Source organism: Aquila chrysaetos, chromosome 24, assembly GCF_900496995.4.
Source record: "Aquila chrysaetos chrysaetos chromosome 24, bAquChr1.4, whole genome shotgun sequence".
NCBI classification, from domain to species: domain Eukaryota; kingdom Metazoa; phylum Chordata; class Aves; order Accipitriformes; family Accipitridae; genus Aquila; species Aquila chrysaetos.
Window position 1 is genome coordinate 18,965,546 of NC_044027.1, and position 19,495 is coordinate 18,985,040.

General features: G+C 40.9%; 1 protein-coding gene across 14 annotated transcripts in view; it reads left to right on the plus strand.

The window, feature by feature from the left end:
• The window catches only part of CRB2 (crumbs cell polarity complex component 2), a 74,785-nt gene that overhangs the window by 19,231 nt on the left and 36,059 nt on the right, over window positions 1-19,495 (plus strand). For 10 of the 14 annotated variants that reach the window (XM_030001044.2, XM_030001039.2, XM_030001040.2 and 7 more), the window contains one exon: window positions 507-605. The exons of 3 other annotated variants lie outside the window; for them this stretch is intronic. In XM_030001044.2, coding sequence (XP_029856904.1) covers window positions 530-605 — 76 coding nt within the window. In that variant the 5' untranslated portion in view covers window positions 507-529. Of the gene's footprint in view, window positions 1-506; window positions 606-13,581; window positions 13,823-19,495 lie in introns of those variants that run through there. One more of the 14 variants, XM_030001045.1, reaches the window with a different exon arrangement.

Below are 19,495 nucleotides of genomic sequence, written 5' to 3' on the forward strand. Positions count from 1 at the left end.
AAAAAATGCAACCACATCTTTCTTCTCTCTAAAGACAGAACAGATAACAAAGAAGTTCCCTCAAAGCTTGCATCATCTAGTGTTTTTAACTCATTGGACAGATGTTATTCAGGACTTACTCCCTCTCTCCATAGTTTTTTCCGATCTTTGGCAATTTCACGGTTGTTACAATCTGCTGAAATGTGGAAGGACTAAGCTTCCTAGCAGCATGCTCTCTGTGGGCCTGAACCAAAGCTTACTGTAATTGCTAGCTATCTTTAATTACTTCATCGGGCTTTGAGTCAGATCGTAAGTGTAGAAGACACATAGTAACTAGCAATCTCTCTGGCTTCTTCTGGCACTTTGACTGCTACCTGTTGTCCCATTAATACATCAAAACTTCTTTGTTACTTTTCTTTTAATCTTCCCATTTTAATATCTCTGCTTTATGTTCTACAAGCTAAAGATGCAAAAACCTCTTTGATGTGATTTCTGTGCACTCCAACCCTTTCCCTTGCTCTCCACAGAAATTCTGTCTCCACTGGGCTCCATGCAGAATGGGAGCACAAGAAATCCTGGCTGGGCTTGCAACTTTGGAGACTCACTTCTAGGTGCTGAAATTACGGGTTTGTACACTCTGAATGGAAGAACTGGCTTGGCCTCCTCACACATACACAAGTAAATAAATTACGCATCTAACTATATGGAGTCCCAAACCTGCTTTTGTCTGGTTTCTTTTTCCTTCATCCCTACTTCTTTCTTTCCTTTTTCCCCTTCACTACTGGGAGACCATTAGGGAGCTAGGGAAGAAGGGTGCCACACTTCTACAATTAATCTGTGGTGACCAAAGGTTGGGGATGACTACTTCTTTCCTCTTTTTTTTTTTTCCTGTGAACAGTAACTGCTCTGGTATTGCTTTTCAGGCAGGGAAGCCACTATTGCCCAGGCTTTGAATTGGGATGAATTAATCTGCTTCTCTACTCCCTCATTGTATTTCTCCATGAATTGACACTTGCATGTTATGATACCAACATTGTATAATGCAGTAAAAGCCTGGAACTGGGAAAATGTGCAATCTGATGAGAAAGTGTAAGCTTCCCAATAAGTTGCCATACTTCAGCCCATACCTCTGCTTTGGGAACAGGTGTCCTGTAGAGAAGCAAGCTGGGTGCTTCTTTTCTGTCAGCAGGTTATTATTCTCTTAAATGTTTGTTTTACTTTTACTTTTCATGTTTGTTTTAAATAAGGTCCCTTGCAGAAGAAAGGTACAGTATTCAGAAACTGAGAGACTGAAGAATCTACAGAAAAAGCCCCTTCTATATCCATGAATTTGTATTCCCTGTGTCTCAATTCTTCAGCAACAGGCACTAATCTTAATGATTCTGCACTGATGGAGAATTTTGACTATGTATTATGTTTTCCGAAGAGGATCCTTAAAGAGTGTGATGTGGATTGTGGAATGTTTTACTTTTCATGTAGCTGCATGTAATTGTTCTTGAGCTGCCTTTTACCTAAGCAATTCACATTAGTTTAAGCAGTTGCAATTGCCGAGTTAATATTCTTGATCATGTTAACAACATCTGTTTTGGGAGTTATTGCATTTGCAGTTACGCATGCAAAGCAGAGGGGGAGTACTCTCTTGTGGAACTGTGCCGATGAGTAATTGGGTAGCAGCAGTAACCTCTTAACCCTGTGGAAATGCAACCACAACAGCATACCTAATCATGTACTCATCTAAATGAGTTTGTGTGACATGAATGCAGGTTTTGTGGCAGGGGACAGGCATTTCTGTTATGTTTAGCACAGGGTAGTCTACGTCCTCTTCCTCAACACTTTAGTTGCCAAAAAATTTTAAGTTTTTCTTGTCATAATTGCTTTTGTGCCTTATTAACTGTGATTCTCTATGCCAATATACACAATGACTATTCTCTATTGTGCTCGACATTATCTGTGTTTTGCTTTGGTTTTCAGGATATGAATATATTTTCTTTTCCATATGATGGCGCTTTAGTGGGCCACAAAGGGGAGGGGTCATTTAGGGCTAAGTCGATATATCTTTTTGCATAAATTGTTAGTCAGTTGCTTATGCTATAGCTGCTGATCTCATAGGCTAGTCCTGAAGCAGGGTCTTCTGGAAAGCACTGTGTTAGGAAAGGAGGTGCCATGTTTTCTATCTGTATTACCTTGAAAGGAGTACCTTGCTACTACATTGCTATAGAGCAGTATAATTCGGAGCATTATATGAGAAGTGTAATGGTCAGAGGAGACACAATAACAGCTCCATCAAATATTGATAAAGTAGGATTATTAATTAGAGCAGGGGTGTAGGATTAAAATGTCCCTTGAGTTTCATTCCCCATTTGATGTGAGAGTGCGGTTTTGCGGTCAGAGAGTGGGAAGCTCAGGACAACTGGAATCTTTTCTCATCTTTTCAATGTGTTTGCTTAATGTCCTTAGTGGCTCAGTGGATATATAATACTATTGACCAGAGTTCATAGAATTATTATATGCTCCTATGGTGGCACTGCTGACAGTGAACTTTACAAGGATCTTTCTGTTAGTGTAGCTTAGTCTGATTTGTAGCTCATAAAAAAGAAAAACACCTCTGAACATGCTGATAATTTGCAGTCCTGTTGTCCTGGAGTCTCGTCCTCCTTCAAAGAGCTACACGCTTTTGTGAGATGGTGAAAACATTGGATCGGTACCATGGAGCAGAGAGCGTATGCCATTGGACTGCTTGGCCCTCTAGTGCAGAGTGGAGGATAACATTTTGCTTTTGATGGTGTGTATAGTGCTGAACTAAATAGATATCAAAGCAGAGAGAATGAATTCAATTTCCCAGTTACACAGCCCTTGTTTAAAAAGGAGCTTTCAAAAGTCTCACTTGAAAAAGACACTGCAGGTTAGAAATGAGATTTCCTTTTAGAACAAAGCCCTGATCTGCATTACTAATAACAGCTGAGGTCATTAAAATAGAAAGAATTTCCCTTTGAATTTCTTTTGAACAGGATCTGCATTCTCTGCGTCACTGGTGTTAGCTTTTCTTTTCCCACAGTTTTGATCCACCAGGACAGTGCAGTAAGGATTTGTTTTCCCCTTTAGGTTCTTCCTGGTTCTAATATTCTACCAAGAAGTGGTGTTTGGGACCTGTTATAATCATACAAGTTTTGTAAATTCATTCTTCAATTCCTATGCGCAAAGTGTGCATTCTTGGCATCCCTCAGTATGTGTCTGTTTGTGCCTGAGCATTTTAACATTCCCTGTGTGGCCCAAGGCTTTTTTAACTGATAAAACTCTCTCATCTAAAGCATCTTCTCTTTTTCTTCTCCCCCCCCCCCCCCCCCCCCCCAAGTGTTTCCTTGCTCTCCCAAGCCATTAGATGTTCTGACTATGAACTAAAGGAGATCAGTATGCTTTTGGTATTCAGAGGCATTATCATTCTGAGACTGTATGACTAGTATGTATTCATCCTATTAACATCTGCTCAAAATTCCTAACATCCCACCACAGCTAACAGAGAATGACCGTTTTGTCCTTGGTCAGGCTCTGTGGATTGGATGCCTGACACCAGGCTTATTGTCGGACAGATTCCATTTCACTCTTTACTTTGTTTTGACCTTATTTCACCCCCGGAAGTTCAGTTTCAGCTGAAGATGGATGAATGAATTGGGAAGCATTGTGTCCATTGCTGCTGTGGCAATTCCTGTGTGTCACTGCCCAAATAAGTTATTTGGTTCTGCAATTGTAGGAACCTGTTCTGACCTAACAGTGAGATTCTATCAGCCCACAAGGATGTGCTTGTAATTGAAGCACCATTTCTGTAAAGCAATAGAGAAAGACAAGAGATCAAGTCCTATGCTGCGCAGAATCAGCAAATCACTGTCCTTACTGGCTAATTTAGTGGAGGATTATGAGCTTTAAAGTCATGGAAAGAGGATGAACTGTGGCTTTGACTTCAGTGTTAACTCCAGTGGATATTTGGTGGTGGGAATACAAAGTGTCAGCTTTATGATTTTAACAGAAATTTTCAATAGGGTTAAGTTATGGGTTAAGTTACTGAGGGGAAATAAACAAGGAAATTGGAGTTAAGTATGTATCAGTGTTGAAGTTAATAGCCAGGAGTGGATTCACTATTTTAAAATAATGTCTGAAGGACATAACCTCTTACTCAATGGGAAGAAACTGTTTCAAGGTAGAAAAACAATGTGTTGGCATTCCTGGCTTTCTCCTGTGCATTTTGGTTGCTTTTGTTTTCTCATTCGTGTACTCCTGAAAGTTGTTTGCTATAATAAGAGGTGCTGGATCATTTGCATGTAGTGTGCACTCTTGAAGGAAAGAAAAATTCAAAGTAATCATTAGCTCATTCAAGATTTCAGGCAAATGGCTGTATGATTCCCCAAGTTATAAGAGGAAATGTTATAACAGCCCATATGGTTGACAGTATTGGAGATTTACTTTTTATCTTTCTAAGTAAAACGAAGCTGTGAAATCTCAGAAATACTGGGTGCTGTGTAGTGATTAATCTCCATGTTACATTGTCTGGCCTGAATCAAAGGAAATGCAGAAGCAAAGGGAACGTATGTTTTAACAAGCTTTACAGAGAGGTAGAAATGGAATTGAAGAAATTTTCATTTAGTCTCATATAGTACAAGTGACAGTGTTTTGTCATTTTCTCAGAACATACACATCTAAAGAGATTTTTCTCCTTGCTTTTTGGATTCAGTTTTTTCCAGTGTGGTTGCCCTACTGACCTTCTGGGAAGTGAGACTAGCAGAAATATGCAAAGTCCCTTGGTTCAGAGTCATGCATTAAATAGGCTTTAGGATCAAATGGAGTTTAAATCTTCAGCCAAAGATTTTTTTTGAAAAGCACTGATAGACCCTCATGAAACATCTGTGACTCGCTGAACATACAGGTTAGCAAAGCTAAAGATCCAGAGATCGATTCATATACCATGGAGTGAAATTAAATTTCTGCAACTGTTCTACCATTATGGGAAGCTCAGCTATCTATACTTTGGCTTGCCTTCCCATCACAGATAAAGGAAAGGAAATTTTTCTGAAGTCATGTCCTGTAATAGAAAGAGGAGGACCTAAAGCTGAGTTGGAAGCAGAAAGATTCGTCATTTGCCCAGATAGTATAGCTAGGTTGGCATACGCAGTCATTCCCAAAGCAAATGAAAATTAAATTGTCAGATTTGTGGCTTCTGTCTCATAAAGCATTCAAGTATAATAAATGATGCTGACAAGCTGGCCTTGGTGTGGAAAACTTCTTTAAAGATACAAGATGCTGCTTCTTACTGGGGTATATATAGGGTTGACTTAGTGGCAATGGAGTTTCTCAGGGATAAAATGGATAGTGTTCCAATAAGCTGTCAACTATCATGTTTCTTTCCAGAAATGACACATATAATTGGTGAACGGCAAGGCTGGATTGGCATTAGACAACTGATTTAAACTACTAGAATTCTTCCCTTGTTTCTTCCCATAGTTCTTGGGCAGTTTCTAGATCCATCCAGTTGAATATTTTGTTTACAACCTCATAAGAAGGCTTATATGCCTCTCATCGGAGAGAGATGCTTTGGTGCTTATTCTTGCTCTTACTGGAACAATTGTAATCCCAATGAAGCTACCATTGTGCTTGTACCAGGATTTACGAGTGCTCTATTCCTATGGTTGTGTCCAGAATTAGGTTGGAAAAGTTTAAAACAGTTCCCCTGTTTAAATCTGCTGAGGTCACTTTCTACTGTAAGTTTTTGAGTGCTCATGTGAATACGGACTCTTCCACTTCAGACTTTGCAGCTGCTGCTTCCTCTTACCACACCTGAGGCCTTTGGCAATGCAGTCACAGGACTGATCACTCTGGAACTCCAGCATGAGCAGCAGAGGCCCTCAGCTTAAAAATGCTCCATATAGTAAAGTGCACAGTCAAACACCCAGAACTGCACTATTCCCACTGATTCAGTGTGTTGTCATTACAGCTGATGCAATATGCAGCCAGACTAGGGTATCCCATCTCCTTTTGCCCATTGTAGCAAGAAAGCCATATTGACCTTGTGCAATGCAATGTATTGTGTATATGAAAGTTGATTATATCATAGTTGGAATTCTTTATTATAAATCAAGATATAGACTGTGTTTTAATTCAGCATGCTATAAAAGCTTAATTTTTTTTTTTTCCAGAGGCCATTGAGCAGATTTTGTTTCAGACGTACTGATGAACTCTCATGCACATTCAGCACACCAGTTAGAAGGGCTAAAGATTCAAACACTTGTGTTGCAAATCAATATCACCTTTCGCAGAAGCTCAGCAGGAGCTTGGTTTGCCTGCTGTTGCAAGACATGAAGTAAAAAATGTGCATAAACCATGCTCCCTAAGAGAAGTGAGGCAAACTAGAGCTCCCCTCAGGGCAGAGAGAAGTGCTGAGGCCCTAAAAACCGCCACCTACCCTTGTCTCTGGTCCAGTTATGCAGTTAGAAGCAAACAAGGGTATTTTTTATTTTAGTTTGCAGCAATGCAGCAGTACTAATAGAGAATGAGAGCATTAACTAAATATGGGATTGTGTCTCAGCTCAGATTGTTCTGATCTGACGTTAGTGCTGCCAGAGTGGTAGTAATGTAGTTGGTCATCATCGAAACCTTTCCATGCCAGAAGAAAACAGTCAGGAGTACAAGTATATATGCTTAGTAAGTTAAATTTCCTGACTTACATGATATTTATTTTCTTAAAGAGGGGTCTACACATACAAAACAGGTCTGGAAGAATTGTTGCCAGTGTGGTGACAAGTTAATTATTCAAGTCCTAATTATGAAACAACTTCAGTGTTATTGACATTGGGATGAAGCACCATTTGAAGACCATGAGAACAAGCTTGAATGTTAACAATTATATAAAAATCTGTGTTTGTCATTCTTAAAGGTTTGTTAAGCAATCTGACAGATGTATGGCAATGGAAACACCAGGATTTAGAATCTCAGCAAAATTAAATGTCTACTCACATGCCAGTATGTGCTGCAGTAATCCTTGCAAGGCTGCCAGACCCTCTTATCGAAGTGATAACAGATCCAGCAACTTTTGCGCACCCAGTTTAGGTCAGGCCATTATTCTGGGGCATCTGTGAAGAAGAAACAATTGACTCACATAGGAGTTTCAGTCTGTGAAATAATCTTAGAACAGGAGTTAACTTGGGAGATGTTTGCTATTCTGTGTCACTGTGGCACAGTCAGAGGTTATGCTAATACTGGTGTGAAACACGGCCTAGAAAGTCACAAGCCTAAGATATTGAAAGTAGCTGGACAATATCCCCAGCTTGTGAGTCAGGAAGTTGAACATAGGGCTCTTTCTGTACAGTTATCCCTTGCCTTCATATTGACAAATGTGTCTGTTTAGTTACCTGGATTAGATTTGGAGGTAGTAGGAGTATTTCTTGAATAGAGTGTTCGTTAAGGTGCAAATACACAAAAGTGAGCCCTGCATCTTTGGCTTCTTGGAGAAAATTAATCATTCCTCAACATTTGGCATGTTTGTGGTCTGCATCCATCTTACTTCCTGCCACCTACTGTGGTAAGAATGTCCAGTTTTTCCCAGAGGCCTCATTACAGAGCAGACTGTGTGCATGAAGTCTGCGATAGACTACAGAGATTACATCTGGAAGGAAAATGAGGCAGAGCTTGCTGATTGTGCAGTATTCAAAGGTGTCATTTCCATGGCAGAGATAGATGTCATATACAGGACTTTGAGGCTAGACTCTGCTTCAGAACACACAGCTCACATGGTGCAGCTAGATGTGTTTGTTTTTCAGGTTGTGCTGGGGGCTTTTCCAAAATTCCCTTTTCCCCCACCCCCATGTTTGGCCTTCACAGAGCGCAAACTTTTGCATTACAAGGTTCCTTTCACCCAGGCTCTGCTGCAGGGCATAGCTCCCTTACTTTGGCTCTGATTGTAGGTTCCTTTGGTACTGACTGAGCGTTTAGTTTTCCCCTGAAGCCTGCTAAGCGCCCTAGGCACCACCATGACTCTAGGGTTGCCAGCAACGCAGACATGTGCAACAAACGTATGCTAATTCAGAAGGTTGCCTTTCAAAGCTTGTTTTTAGGCTGGTAGATCAGAAAACTGCCCAGCACTGCCCTCCAGTGGCTTGAGAGGCTCCCTCTAAGCAGCGATAGTCGTAGTGAAAAGAGATATTTAGAAGTATGTTGGATCATTTTGACAAGAACAGCAGCAAAAAGGCCTCTCAATAGTCAACACAACTTCAAAACACTCTTAGATCCAGGCAATGTACTGGATACATCCTTCTTCCTGCTATAACATTTTACTGCAGAAAATCTTGCTTGAGACCTTTTTTTACACTGTTAGCTGCTTCCTGTTAGCTGATCAACATTCTCATCTTCCCGCCTGCCAAAAGAGGCCCCTTGGAAGGGATTCACCTCCACCGAGGCAGCTGCAAGCAGTGGAAGAGGATCAAAGGGGCTTAAAGTTGACCTGCAGCACTCCAGCAGGGTCTCACATAGATCAAAGGGTACATACATGGTTAGAGCCTGACTTCTGTAACTTCCTTTGGAGATAACTTGGCAGAAGTATGGCCTACAGCCTAGTCTGCGTATGTTGTGAATGGGCTTATATGCTGGAGTGGAAGCTATAGGTACTATGCATGTATTACATATCGTTGTTACGGTTCTTACAACTTGTTCTTTTTTGGAATGAGGCATGTAGTGAAGATCTCTGCACAATCAGCCAATGTTGCAAGGCAGAGTAGGTGATTTGAGACTTCAGGCGAATCTGCTTCAATTTTGTTCCCTCATCTCACAGTCTGCAGACAAATACAGGAGTCTTCTGAGACATTGCTGGTGATACTGATTAGAAAAAAGTTCTGCTTAAGATATCATTTCTGTGTAGAAGTGATATTCTTTTAAGAGGATTTGGTGTTGTCCCAGTTTCTCAGTTAAGGCAGGATTTCACTGAGGTTTCGTTTGCTGTTTGTAGCTGTGTGACTGACATAAATCATGCATTTGAGGCCAGTCGCTGGTGCATCACAGGAGTGAGAGTCCATTGCCACAGGATGGCGCCCGATGGCCAGGCTTGCAGGGCTGCATGTATGGGAAGAGTTAGACCCAAACCTAAGCGTATGGGATTTGTATGCTACATTCAGTCTTAACCCACATAGATATTTCCTATGAAATTTTGATAAATAAATGTTCATTATGCCTTTGTCCTACTAGACTGCCAACCCTCTTCTTCCTCAGCGCTACAATTTTATATGAAATTGATTATTGTGCTCCAGGAAAGTGAGACTGGGTCAGAACTCTGACTATCCATTACATTGCTCTATTGAGTTACTGCATAGCAAGAAATAGCAACCTTTCTGCTATTTCTTGTCATGCCAATTGTTTCATTGCCATTAGCTGGGACTGACCAGTGTCATATGCTCAATACTCTTATCAGGCAGCATGATTTCCTTGCCAGCAGTTCTGATTAGCAGTGATAGGAAACTAAATTTATTGTATCTAAGAAGTGCAAATAGGATGTCTTGAAACTGGAAATTTTGTGTGATTTTACCAGATTTTAATAGCAACTTAAAGTTTTGACTTGCAGACAAAACTTTTCCTTGGCTCTTCTGATGTGTAGATGTTGCAGTAGGTCTTACAGTGTTCAGCATGCTGCTTGGCACAGCCCTACAGCATTTCAGGATCTGTCTAGTTGTATTGGTTTGGTAGCGCTGGTGATACGTGAATTTCTTTTCCACTCTGCTGTTTTCACACAATGGCCTTTGCTGGAATTTGCGCTGTGCAGAAGGGACATCTAGCGGCCCGATGGAAAAGTGGTGACGATGCATGTTAAGGGCAATAACTTTGGTTATTACAGGAAAGAGCCAATTTCGAGTTAGAGGTTGGACCCCAGGGAACCCTCAAGCATTACATCACTAAATTGTATTTGAACTTTTCACTTTACAGAATTGGCCTGTGAGTCTGTAGGCTTGAAATTCCAAAAGCTGAACTTTTAAAAAATATACCTGGCAGTTTTAGGCAGTGATTGAGAGCAAAAGAGTGTACTGAAGCAGTCATTTTTTGCACACTGTTTTTGAGTGCAACTGGAAGTTTGTTTCTTTACTAGCTCAGCTTCCCAAGTTCCAAGTCTGCAGGCACTGTTAGCATGGACTCCTTTGTTTATGGTTGTGTCTAATAACCCTCAGAGGACGAAGCTGGGGAAAAAATGTCAGAAGATTTTGATGCTGTTAGCTTGCCTTGTTCAATTCAGAAAAGCAGATTTATATTCAGTGGTGAGATTCCAGAACTGTAAGGGGGGAAGGTGAGGCTCTCTCCTCTGAGGCAGCTACAACATGTGCATGTGACAGGAGGTAGGAATACCTTTATTCTTACCAGCTTCTGTCTGTGATACTGGCAGTCATATCACATGTCTAAGCTCTAGTATCCAATCTGTAATATTAGGATTATTTTAAGCCCTGTGTGAGGAAAGATTGTGAAACTCTGGCAAGCGTACATTGTTCTTTGAATGGAAAGTGCAGACTGTTTTGCTTAGGTACTTTGCTGCGCAGTTCATTCTGAACTGTTTATACAAAAATGTATAGGATTGTTTTGTGGAAAGTACACCAAAAAGTATAGAATAAGAAGACAGAAAGGTTCTGCTGAGTACCCCAGACCTACTCTTTCCTTTTTCTCTTAATCCAGCTTGCTTACTGCTGCCCCATTTTCATGGCATGCATTTCCGGCTTGCAAAGTTTCCTGCCTACTGGCTGAGAATAGAAGCCTTGCTGTTATGCTGTCCTTAAGTCTCTTGTAATGAGTGTTACACAGAGGAAAGCAGCTGTGTCCTTTGGCTCTAGTTTTAATACTATGTTAAAGAGCAGATTATACTGACGTTGGACTGCAGTGATGCGGAGGTAGCACAAACCATGGCCAGTTTGGGGAAGGCTTTAGCAAGGATGACTAAGGACTTGGAGCTTATGCTTTAGATAACAAATCCACCCAATTGTGCTCTTTCTTTGGAAATGTAGTCAAGCCTAACAAATCAGGGCCTTAACAGCATTGCATTAGGGTCCTTTAATTGGACTAAGCTGGTTAATACCCACATTGGCTTTTGTATGCCCAATGGTCCAGCACAGAAATAGTCTGCCATTTATGCTGGCAAAATCTCATCAAATTGCAACCATGAACGTTGTAAAAATTAAATTCTAATATCCTCACAGGTAGACACTGGATTAAGGTATTTTTTATTATTAGAAGGAAGTCGGATGTCTTGACCTATGTGGGCTCCATTAATTTGGGTTTTGAGTGACACTAAACGAGCCGTAAGCCCTGGCAGACCACTTGGATGTGCTAGCAGTTAACAGTGGTCATAGAGAACAAATGAACACTTTTTTCAAGAAGATCATCCCTTGTAACCTGCTCCAACCCCAGAACTTAAAATATGTGGTACAGACATGAGAGTCTCACCTCTGTCTGGGGAAGATTTTGGCTGAGAACCATATGCTGCTGCCATTTCCCAGGTTGCTCAAGTCCAAACCTTGTTGTGACAAATGCATGAAATGGTACCTTCAAAAAGGTACCATTCATAGCATTCCTGCATGTGTAATATTATTGACACATTGGCCATGTTAGCAGTTCAGTTCGAACCCATCAACATTAACTTGACAGAAAGACCAAATGAAGACTCCAGAGTAAAACTCAGTCGCTAGCACAAGAAGCTACTGCTTGAGACATTGTCTCAAATGTACTGAGAGACACCAGAAATGTTCCTCTTTGGAGCTTTTTAATCGTTCAGCCTCTGCTGAACTGTTTTGCTCTTTCTGGGTCTAGCTAGTGTGTAACAAGGCTTTAGTAGCTAATGGCTCTGTCAGGTGTATGAGGTGCCACAGGCCACACAGCACAGCAGTAGCAGCAGAGCTGCATGAGACCTAAGCCTCTGTGGGAGGACGTCCATTTTCTTATGTGTGGGGATTTGTTACAGTAATTCTGTTCTGTGAAAGCTGAGCGTGTCCTTCAGGTAGACATATGAGCCATAAATTACTATGGATAGTTTTATTTCCCAAGTGTTGTGAAGTGTTGCACTAGTTGGTTCACAGAAGTGGCTGTATTCAGTCAAGGAACAACAGTGGTTTCTTGCAGTGTTAATTGCGCAATGGATTCATATGTATTTGCTTTGATTTGGAAAAGGTGAGTTGTTAGGAGGATAATTCACGCAGGTGAGGCAAAAAATTTCTGAGCAGAAAGATTCTGCACATGTCAGCATTTGGTTACATCCCCTGACAGCAAAATGAGAGTCTAAAGAGAGAGAAATGAGTTCCAGATGGTTGTGGTAACTGGCAAGAAACTAATACTGAGGCTGATCTTGAAAAAACAGACTGAAGACACCAGAGATGAAAGTGGGGGCAGGGTGGTCCAGATAAGGTTGATAACACATGATATATCATCTTTGGAGCATTCCAAGGCAGGATAGTGAGATGAACCATTTGTTCCTGAATTGCAGTGTTTTGGTGGTGAAAACGCTCTTGCTGTGACTGTTCTGCTTTCTGCACTGAAGGTAAAAACAATGCAGTAAATATCCCATTTCCCTGCACATGGCCAATCAACCTCTGTCTGCTCTGCAAGGATGCTGAGAAAATATAAATTACTCATTGTAGGTTTACTGTTGTTTTCATCATGTGCAGTCTAGGTCTGTCTGCACCAATTCCTTGCTATCTTGCATATTTCTTGTTTGAACTAGGAATTTGTATGGCATCTTACCTGACTTCTATTTTTAGTTGTCAGTGGAAGGGTGAGGCAATCTACGTAATTCTCATTACGGTTAATTTAATCCAATTGTGATGTGGATTTAGAGGTACTTAGTAGGTCACAACTGAGTGTGGGCTCTGTCATTTTCCAGTTACTCTCATAAAACAATGGACACTGATAATTTTTTCCATTTCTAAAACTAAACACATGCATCTAAAGGTGGTGATGTGATTTGGTGCTTGTGTTACATGGATACTTCTCATGTTGATCTCTATAACTGTTCCTTAGTTGGGAAGAGGGCTCGCGTACATTTTGTCTTGTGGGTTCACACGTGTCGTATTGTATGAGAGGTAGCAGTAAAGGCTAATGTGGACTAACTCTGCTCTTTGGGATTAACAGTGTGCTTTTGTCTTTTGTCTTATTTTCTCTTTGAACAAAGCAGCCTCTATCAGAAAATTGTGATTGATCCTCATCTGAAATTTGTTTGTAAATATAAGCTGATACAGAAGCCTGCATCCTAGAAATGACCCCCAGCCACCTCAGTCCCCAGGCCAATTCTAAGCTCCTGCCACACTCTGGAGGAGACACCAGGTTTGTTTTCTTCATTATATAGGGGGAGTTCAAAAAACAGAAAGCAAAAAACCACACAGGGTCCTTTTTCCTTTTTGCCTTGTACGGTGAATCTCTCAGTTCTTCAATTTCTTACTACCTTTGACAGCCTAGGTTTTTTTCACACGTGGGCCTGTAAGCCCTCCCGCTGCTGTGCCTGTAAATCCGACTTGCTTTGCCCTGTGCAGTTCAATCCGTGCGATCCAGGCAGCGTTTTCTCGTTGTTCCAGGAACATGAGTGAAGCATTCGAGAGTGGACAGGGACTCTGTCCACTGTGTTAGTGCTAGTCCCCAATTCGGCAGAGCATGGAGCGAGTGCCTGTAGTAGAGAGAATTCTCCAAAGTCCGTGATGTGGGGAGAGCTGGTATTTGCTAGTTTCCAAGTACTGTTTCTCCCCAGAGGTTTTTAGAATAGCCACTCTTAGACTTGTCATGGAATTAAAGAAAACTACCTCCAGGGCGTACAATGCTGCTCTCCTGCTGCCACTTTTCCTCTTATTTTGGGGTAAGTTTTTGTCTTCTGTGCCTGATTCTTACCCAGCTACTATGCAGTAACTTTGGATCAAATCTGACCTGCCCTTGTATTGCAAAAGTAACTGAACAAAATGTCACTCCCACAGTTAGATCTGAAGCCTGAAAACTTCTTGTCTGAAAGATAAACAGGCATTTAATTCTGGATATGTTTTTCCTTCTATTTATTTCTTGTCTCCTTTCTTCTTTCTCCCTGTGCATATGTATGTATGCATTTATTCACAAGAGCTATAAGTGTGTGCACTTTCATGTAATTAAGTTTTCAGCTATTATAGTAACCATTTTCTCCATTGAAAAGTTCTGAATTTTACGGTTGTGCCCATACAGAAGAAACACAGAGCTTTATTTCCATTCTATATGCTTTAGAAGTACATCTAGGCAAAAGAGAAGTATACCTAGGGGAATATACTAATATGTTGAAGTGCCAGGTACCTTTGGAACAAAATGTGGAAGAAGACGACAGTACATGAGTATTCTTACTTAGAAATTTTGAAGAAAGCAGATCCATCCTGAAAGTGCAAGAAGTGATGAGGTAACAAAAGAGTCTATCACACTGATGGGGATTTTTGTTTTGTTTTATTTTTTCCACATTGAAAACTTATTTTGTAGCCAAAGAATATACTTGAGTATACTGGGATTCTTCAAGTTCACATGAACATGTCTTTGGGCTCCAGAAGTCACCCTTTTATACAATTTCTTATGCTCCCTGAAAAATAGATTTCTCTGTTTCTTCTGGAATGGGTGCCTGGAGATCTGCTGGGCCTAGACATCTGTTTTAGTCATCTAGGGATTATAAGGTCATGTCAGGAACATGTCCAGCCTTTTACTGGAAAGTATGATTGGGATTGAACCGACCTCCTTATCCTCTCCTCAGCACTGCCAGGCCAGTATCTGTATATAAAAGTCCTGTTTGGTTTCCACTGAGCTAGGACAGGAATGATCAATGACATGAAGTGGAGGTAAAATATGGAGAACATGCAGAAAATACAGTCAAAGTGCCTTTTCTCTGCTCATATCTGCTGAACACTGCATTTAGCATTTTCTTTCATTAGTGGGTGATGTTTATGTAATTTTTGAGAGTTCGAGAAAGTTTTCAGCTTTTCCTTTGATTCCCCAACAGTTTCTTTTTTTCCCCTCTGAAGCCTCCCTAAATTTCCTTTGCTCTGATCACCTCAGACTATGAATATGAAAGTCAAAATATGTTTTGATTTTTGTCTGATTTTTTTTTTTTTTTTCCCCCTCTTCCTTGTACCAGCTTCTTTGTTTGGTGCATTCGCTCCAAGTGCCTGGAATTCCTCTGGCCACAGGGAAGCAGCAGGACTGTCTTTTGTATCTAGTAACCATAGCTACTGGTTTGGAGTGTGAGGCAGTTATGGTGGCTTTGTATTGTGCAGAAGGAAGGCCCATTGCATATACGGAATTGCTCGGTATGTGTCTGCCAGAGAGCTGGCATGTTTCTGAGAATTCGTGCTGTTTGACCATTGCACTGATAGCTTTTCATTCTTTGGTAAAGCTCTTCTTTGGAACAGTGATTTACTGAGAACATTGTTTTCTTTTGGAGTGCAGGTGAATGACACATCTTGGTATAGCCAGCAAAGCTCAAGGGAAGCAGTAGTTTCCATAGTCTTTCCACCTGCTCCTGTTTTGCAGGGGGAATTCTGCCAGATTTTAACTGTAGTGAATGGTGGTATTTTATGTAGTACTTGTAGAATTTTAAGGCCATAAGGAAATGCCTTTTCTTGCCCTTGTGAGACATTATGACTACTTTTTTTTTATTTCTAATTGACTGAATCTAAATGTCATTGAAGCACAGGGTGGCTAAGTTATTTGTTCAAATTTTTGAGAAAATTCTGATTATCCAGGTGGCCTGTTGCAAGCTGTAACCGTAAGACCATCCTGCACCCAGATCCACGCTATCTCCAATTGTTTAAAATAAACTCCAGAGGGACAGTGGTACAGACTCTGCATGTGACTCCAGTTTTACTGCTGCTGTGTGTGTAAGGGGCAGAATAGCTCTCAGCTTAATTTGTTGTGTTCTAAAGGAGATTCTGGAGGGCAGAATGAGTGTCTGCTCATTTCTGTTCCCACAACTCTAGCCAGAATGAGCACAGTAATTCACATACCTTTGGCCTGGAAAATGCTTTGGACGCCTATTGAGAGAGAACATGTGCAGACAAACCTTTTTTCTGGCAGTTTGCTATCTGCTCTAATGCAAGCTCTTGAGATTAGCTTGGACTTAAATCTTACTTGCTTCAAAATGTGGAAACAAAGAAATACAATCTTTTCAGCTGTTTTGTTGATTGTCAGTTATATTTAAATAAGAATTGGAAATTAAAGCTTGTGACTCAATCTGGTTAACTGAATACACAGGAAACCCCCTGTCTCAGTGTTTGATCTGTGGAAATGGCTGAGAGATCAGAGAATGTGTAAACCGTGAAGGTCAGCTTGGAGGAGTATGTATTAAGGGAAAATACGGGGGTGTCATAAGCACAGAAGATCAAAGAGCTACTGTGGCAATATATGCAATACTATCATAAAACATAGATTTATAGCTCCTGTCTTTCTTCAAGTTCTAGAAACATGATAATAGGAGTTACATCTTCAAATCTGTGTTAAGGCAGTGAACAAATAATGAAAACGAGCTAGCTGGCTGCTTGTTCTGTGTTAAGAGTAAGTTTAATTCCCTGAAGTGGTATTTCTGATTAATGCTGTTAATGTCTCTGGCCGTAATATTGGCACTGCTGAGCCCTGTGAATTGCTGCCCACCGTTATGCACCATTTAGCAATTCACTGGGCAAGCTGGGTGGGAGAGAGCCAGGAATCGGTGTTCTGCTTCTTTGAGGGTGTAAATATTATGCATATTTCACATGAGGAAACTGAGCCACATCTTCTTATGCCTGTCTTAATGAAAGTCTAGTGGTCTATGCCTTTATAAATTCTTCATGAATATTTTACACTGGTAGACTGTGTACATATCTCTGGCATGAAAAAGCTCTGTCACACCAAAAACCTAGCATGCAAATGTTGTGGTCTGGAACCTGTTGGTCTCCAGTAACAAAGAAAAACAACGTAAGAAGTAGGCTGGGAAGTGATGAATGCACAATATCCATCTAAAACTTTGGATAGGAAAAACTGCAATCTGAACTGTGTGCAGGGACTTCACTAGAGGTTTTTAAATTAGTAATCAAACTGGTAGTTGGCTAAGATACTGGGCTGGTGTGCTTAATCTACCAAAATCTACAAGATATATCAAAGGCATGAATAGTAAGGCTTTTTTAAAAATGACTCTTCTAAAAGATGCTCTAGGTGTTGCTAGGATCCCTAGCATCTTGCTGGGCTGTTTATTCAGTATTGTCTTAGAGGTACTACCTGCTTTTCGGTTATCTAATCTTTATTTTGAGGTTTTTGTCATAGTGTCATGTCTTGCTTCACAGAGATTGTCAGATCTGATAAGCTGATAACCTGAGATGATAACGATGATGTTTAGATTCAGCCAGCAAATAGTATCTCAGCCTGCGTTTTCACTGAAGTATCATTTCTCCCTTTTATACTATTTGCACAACAACAAAAAAATTAAATAGTTGCTATGGAAAAATGCAGAGGAAGAACTTGACTCTGGGCACCAGGATCTTGAGGGGAATTGAATATACCTGATCCTAATGGTGACAGCAACTGAGCATGAGACCAGGAAATTCAGAAAAAAGCTGATGGGAAGTGGTTGGGGGGAGAGGTAGCAGCTGGTAGGTGGGAGCAAGCTACTTCAACAGAGCTTCTCCTGATGGCTGGCAGAGGTAGTAAACTGCTGCAGCTCAGGGGCTTAGTAGCTGTGACCAAACATTGGGATTTTGGAAAGTTTCCCATGCCCACATCCCATTTTCTGATGTTGAATAGAAAGGCCCACTCTTAAAGTAGCTGTCAAAAGATGCCCATTACCGTGTTAAACAGGACAAGGAATACAGGTTAAGGAATAATTAAGGCTAGGTGAAAAATCAGTGCCAATTGTTAGCATGTCATAAGCTTGTCAGTAGTCTCAGAGAATTTCAGGGCCTTGTTTTCTGATGCTAGTATTACTAGGAGCAGGTGCTTTGCTCAGGTCTGAGAAGAAAGGGTTTAATCTCTCTGTGTCAAGAAGGAAGTGGGGCTTGTAAAGCCCTAGGATGTGTAAAGCTGCCTAAAAAGGCCTTGCATGCTCCCTGGACAAGTACATTGAAGGTACTTCCTAAAGAAGGATTTGATTTTATTCTGCCATTACCTTCCATAGCAGATATGCTATCCTTCCAAAGTTAGCAAGGGTGGGGAAGAGAGAGGGTAACAGCATGAAAACCCCTTTTCAGACCTGTCCAGTCTTCCTTCCTGGTGTGTGGATCCTGGGAACAGGCCATGGTGTGTACCCTTTCACTAATCCCTTACACTGACCAGGACAGGGAAAGATCAGCAGAGGTCAGCAGGGATTTACTAATATAAGCACATGCCTTTCTGTTGTCATGGAGACATAACTATTTCCATTCCTTTATTCAGAGTTTATGTAGTAGTTGTGTTACTCTGATACTTCAGGTGGAGGGATTCCCTTTCTACCCTTGGCCTCAGTATCTTTCTCTAGCAGGAAATGTGCTGGGGTGATCAGCAGGAGCACAGCCTGACTGGTAAAAATTGCATCAGGCTGGGGTTTTGAGCATTCATGGTTTAGGCACTTGAAGATTCCTCTAGCTGAGTTATTACTGCGGTGCAGTTGGAGGCTACTGCTGGAAAGCCTTCTGTTCTCCCCTCTTGGTTGTAAATTGTCTTCTTTCTAGTTGTTGTAGTGAGTAGGGCAGGTGAAATACACCTGAAGGAAGCCTGTTTCTTCACAAGCCTGCAGTGCATTTTTGTAAAAGGTGATAGTCATAAGGAGCAAGATTTAAAATAACGTGAAAGTCAAGGAACTCGATAACAAATCCATGCACAGAAGGTACTTAATACATCATGACTGAGTCATAATTTTGGAAACATAAATAAATACTCATAAGCATGAAGCAGTGTTTTCCCAAAGTATATCACTAAAACAAGAGGATAATATGCCAGAATCCTGTCTGTTGCAACTTGTTTAACAGAAAACAAAAGTGCTACACTAGGAGATGCAGTGGGTAAACTTTTTTCTCCTCTGTTTGGCAATCCTTCACAGTAATAGGTTCTTGAGGAGAAGAGTGCACATCCCTTTGCTCAGTTCATGTCATGGGGAAACACTGTTGGGCATACGTGTAGCCTGGTTACCCCTTAAAAGCATTGCAGCTTCAGTCTGGTATTTTACATCCTCTGTTTTTTTGTCTTTTTTTTTTTTAAACTGGACTGTGGGTAATGCGAATTGTGCTGATTTTCTGAGAGAGAGAAGCTGAAGGGATGAGAAAAGTTGGACATATGCAGACCTGATTCTCATCCTTTTGTCATCCTGTTGTCTCAGAAAGCCTCACTTCTGATTGACCCAAAGACAGGAAAGACACAATTCCTTTTATCAGTAATGTTCCTGTAATTAGTCTGGGTAAAGTGCCCAATCTGACATCCTATACCACTTTAGAGCCTACCTTCTCCTCCTAGGTATTGTCTGCTTCCTGAGATGATTTGGGCATCTAGGAATGATCAAAGCCACAGCTGGAATGTGTAAGATTGGGCA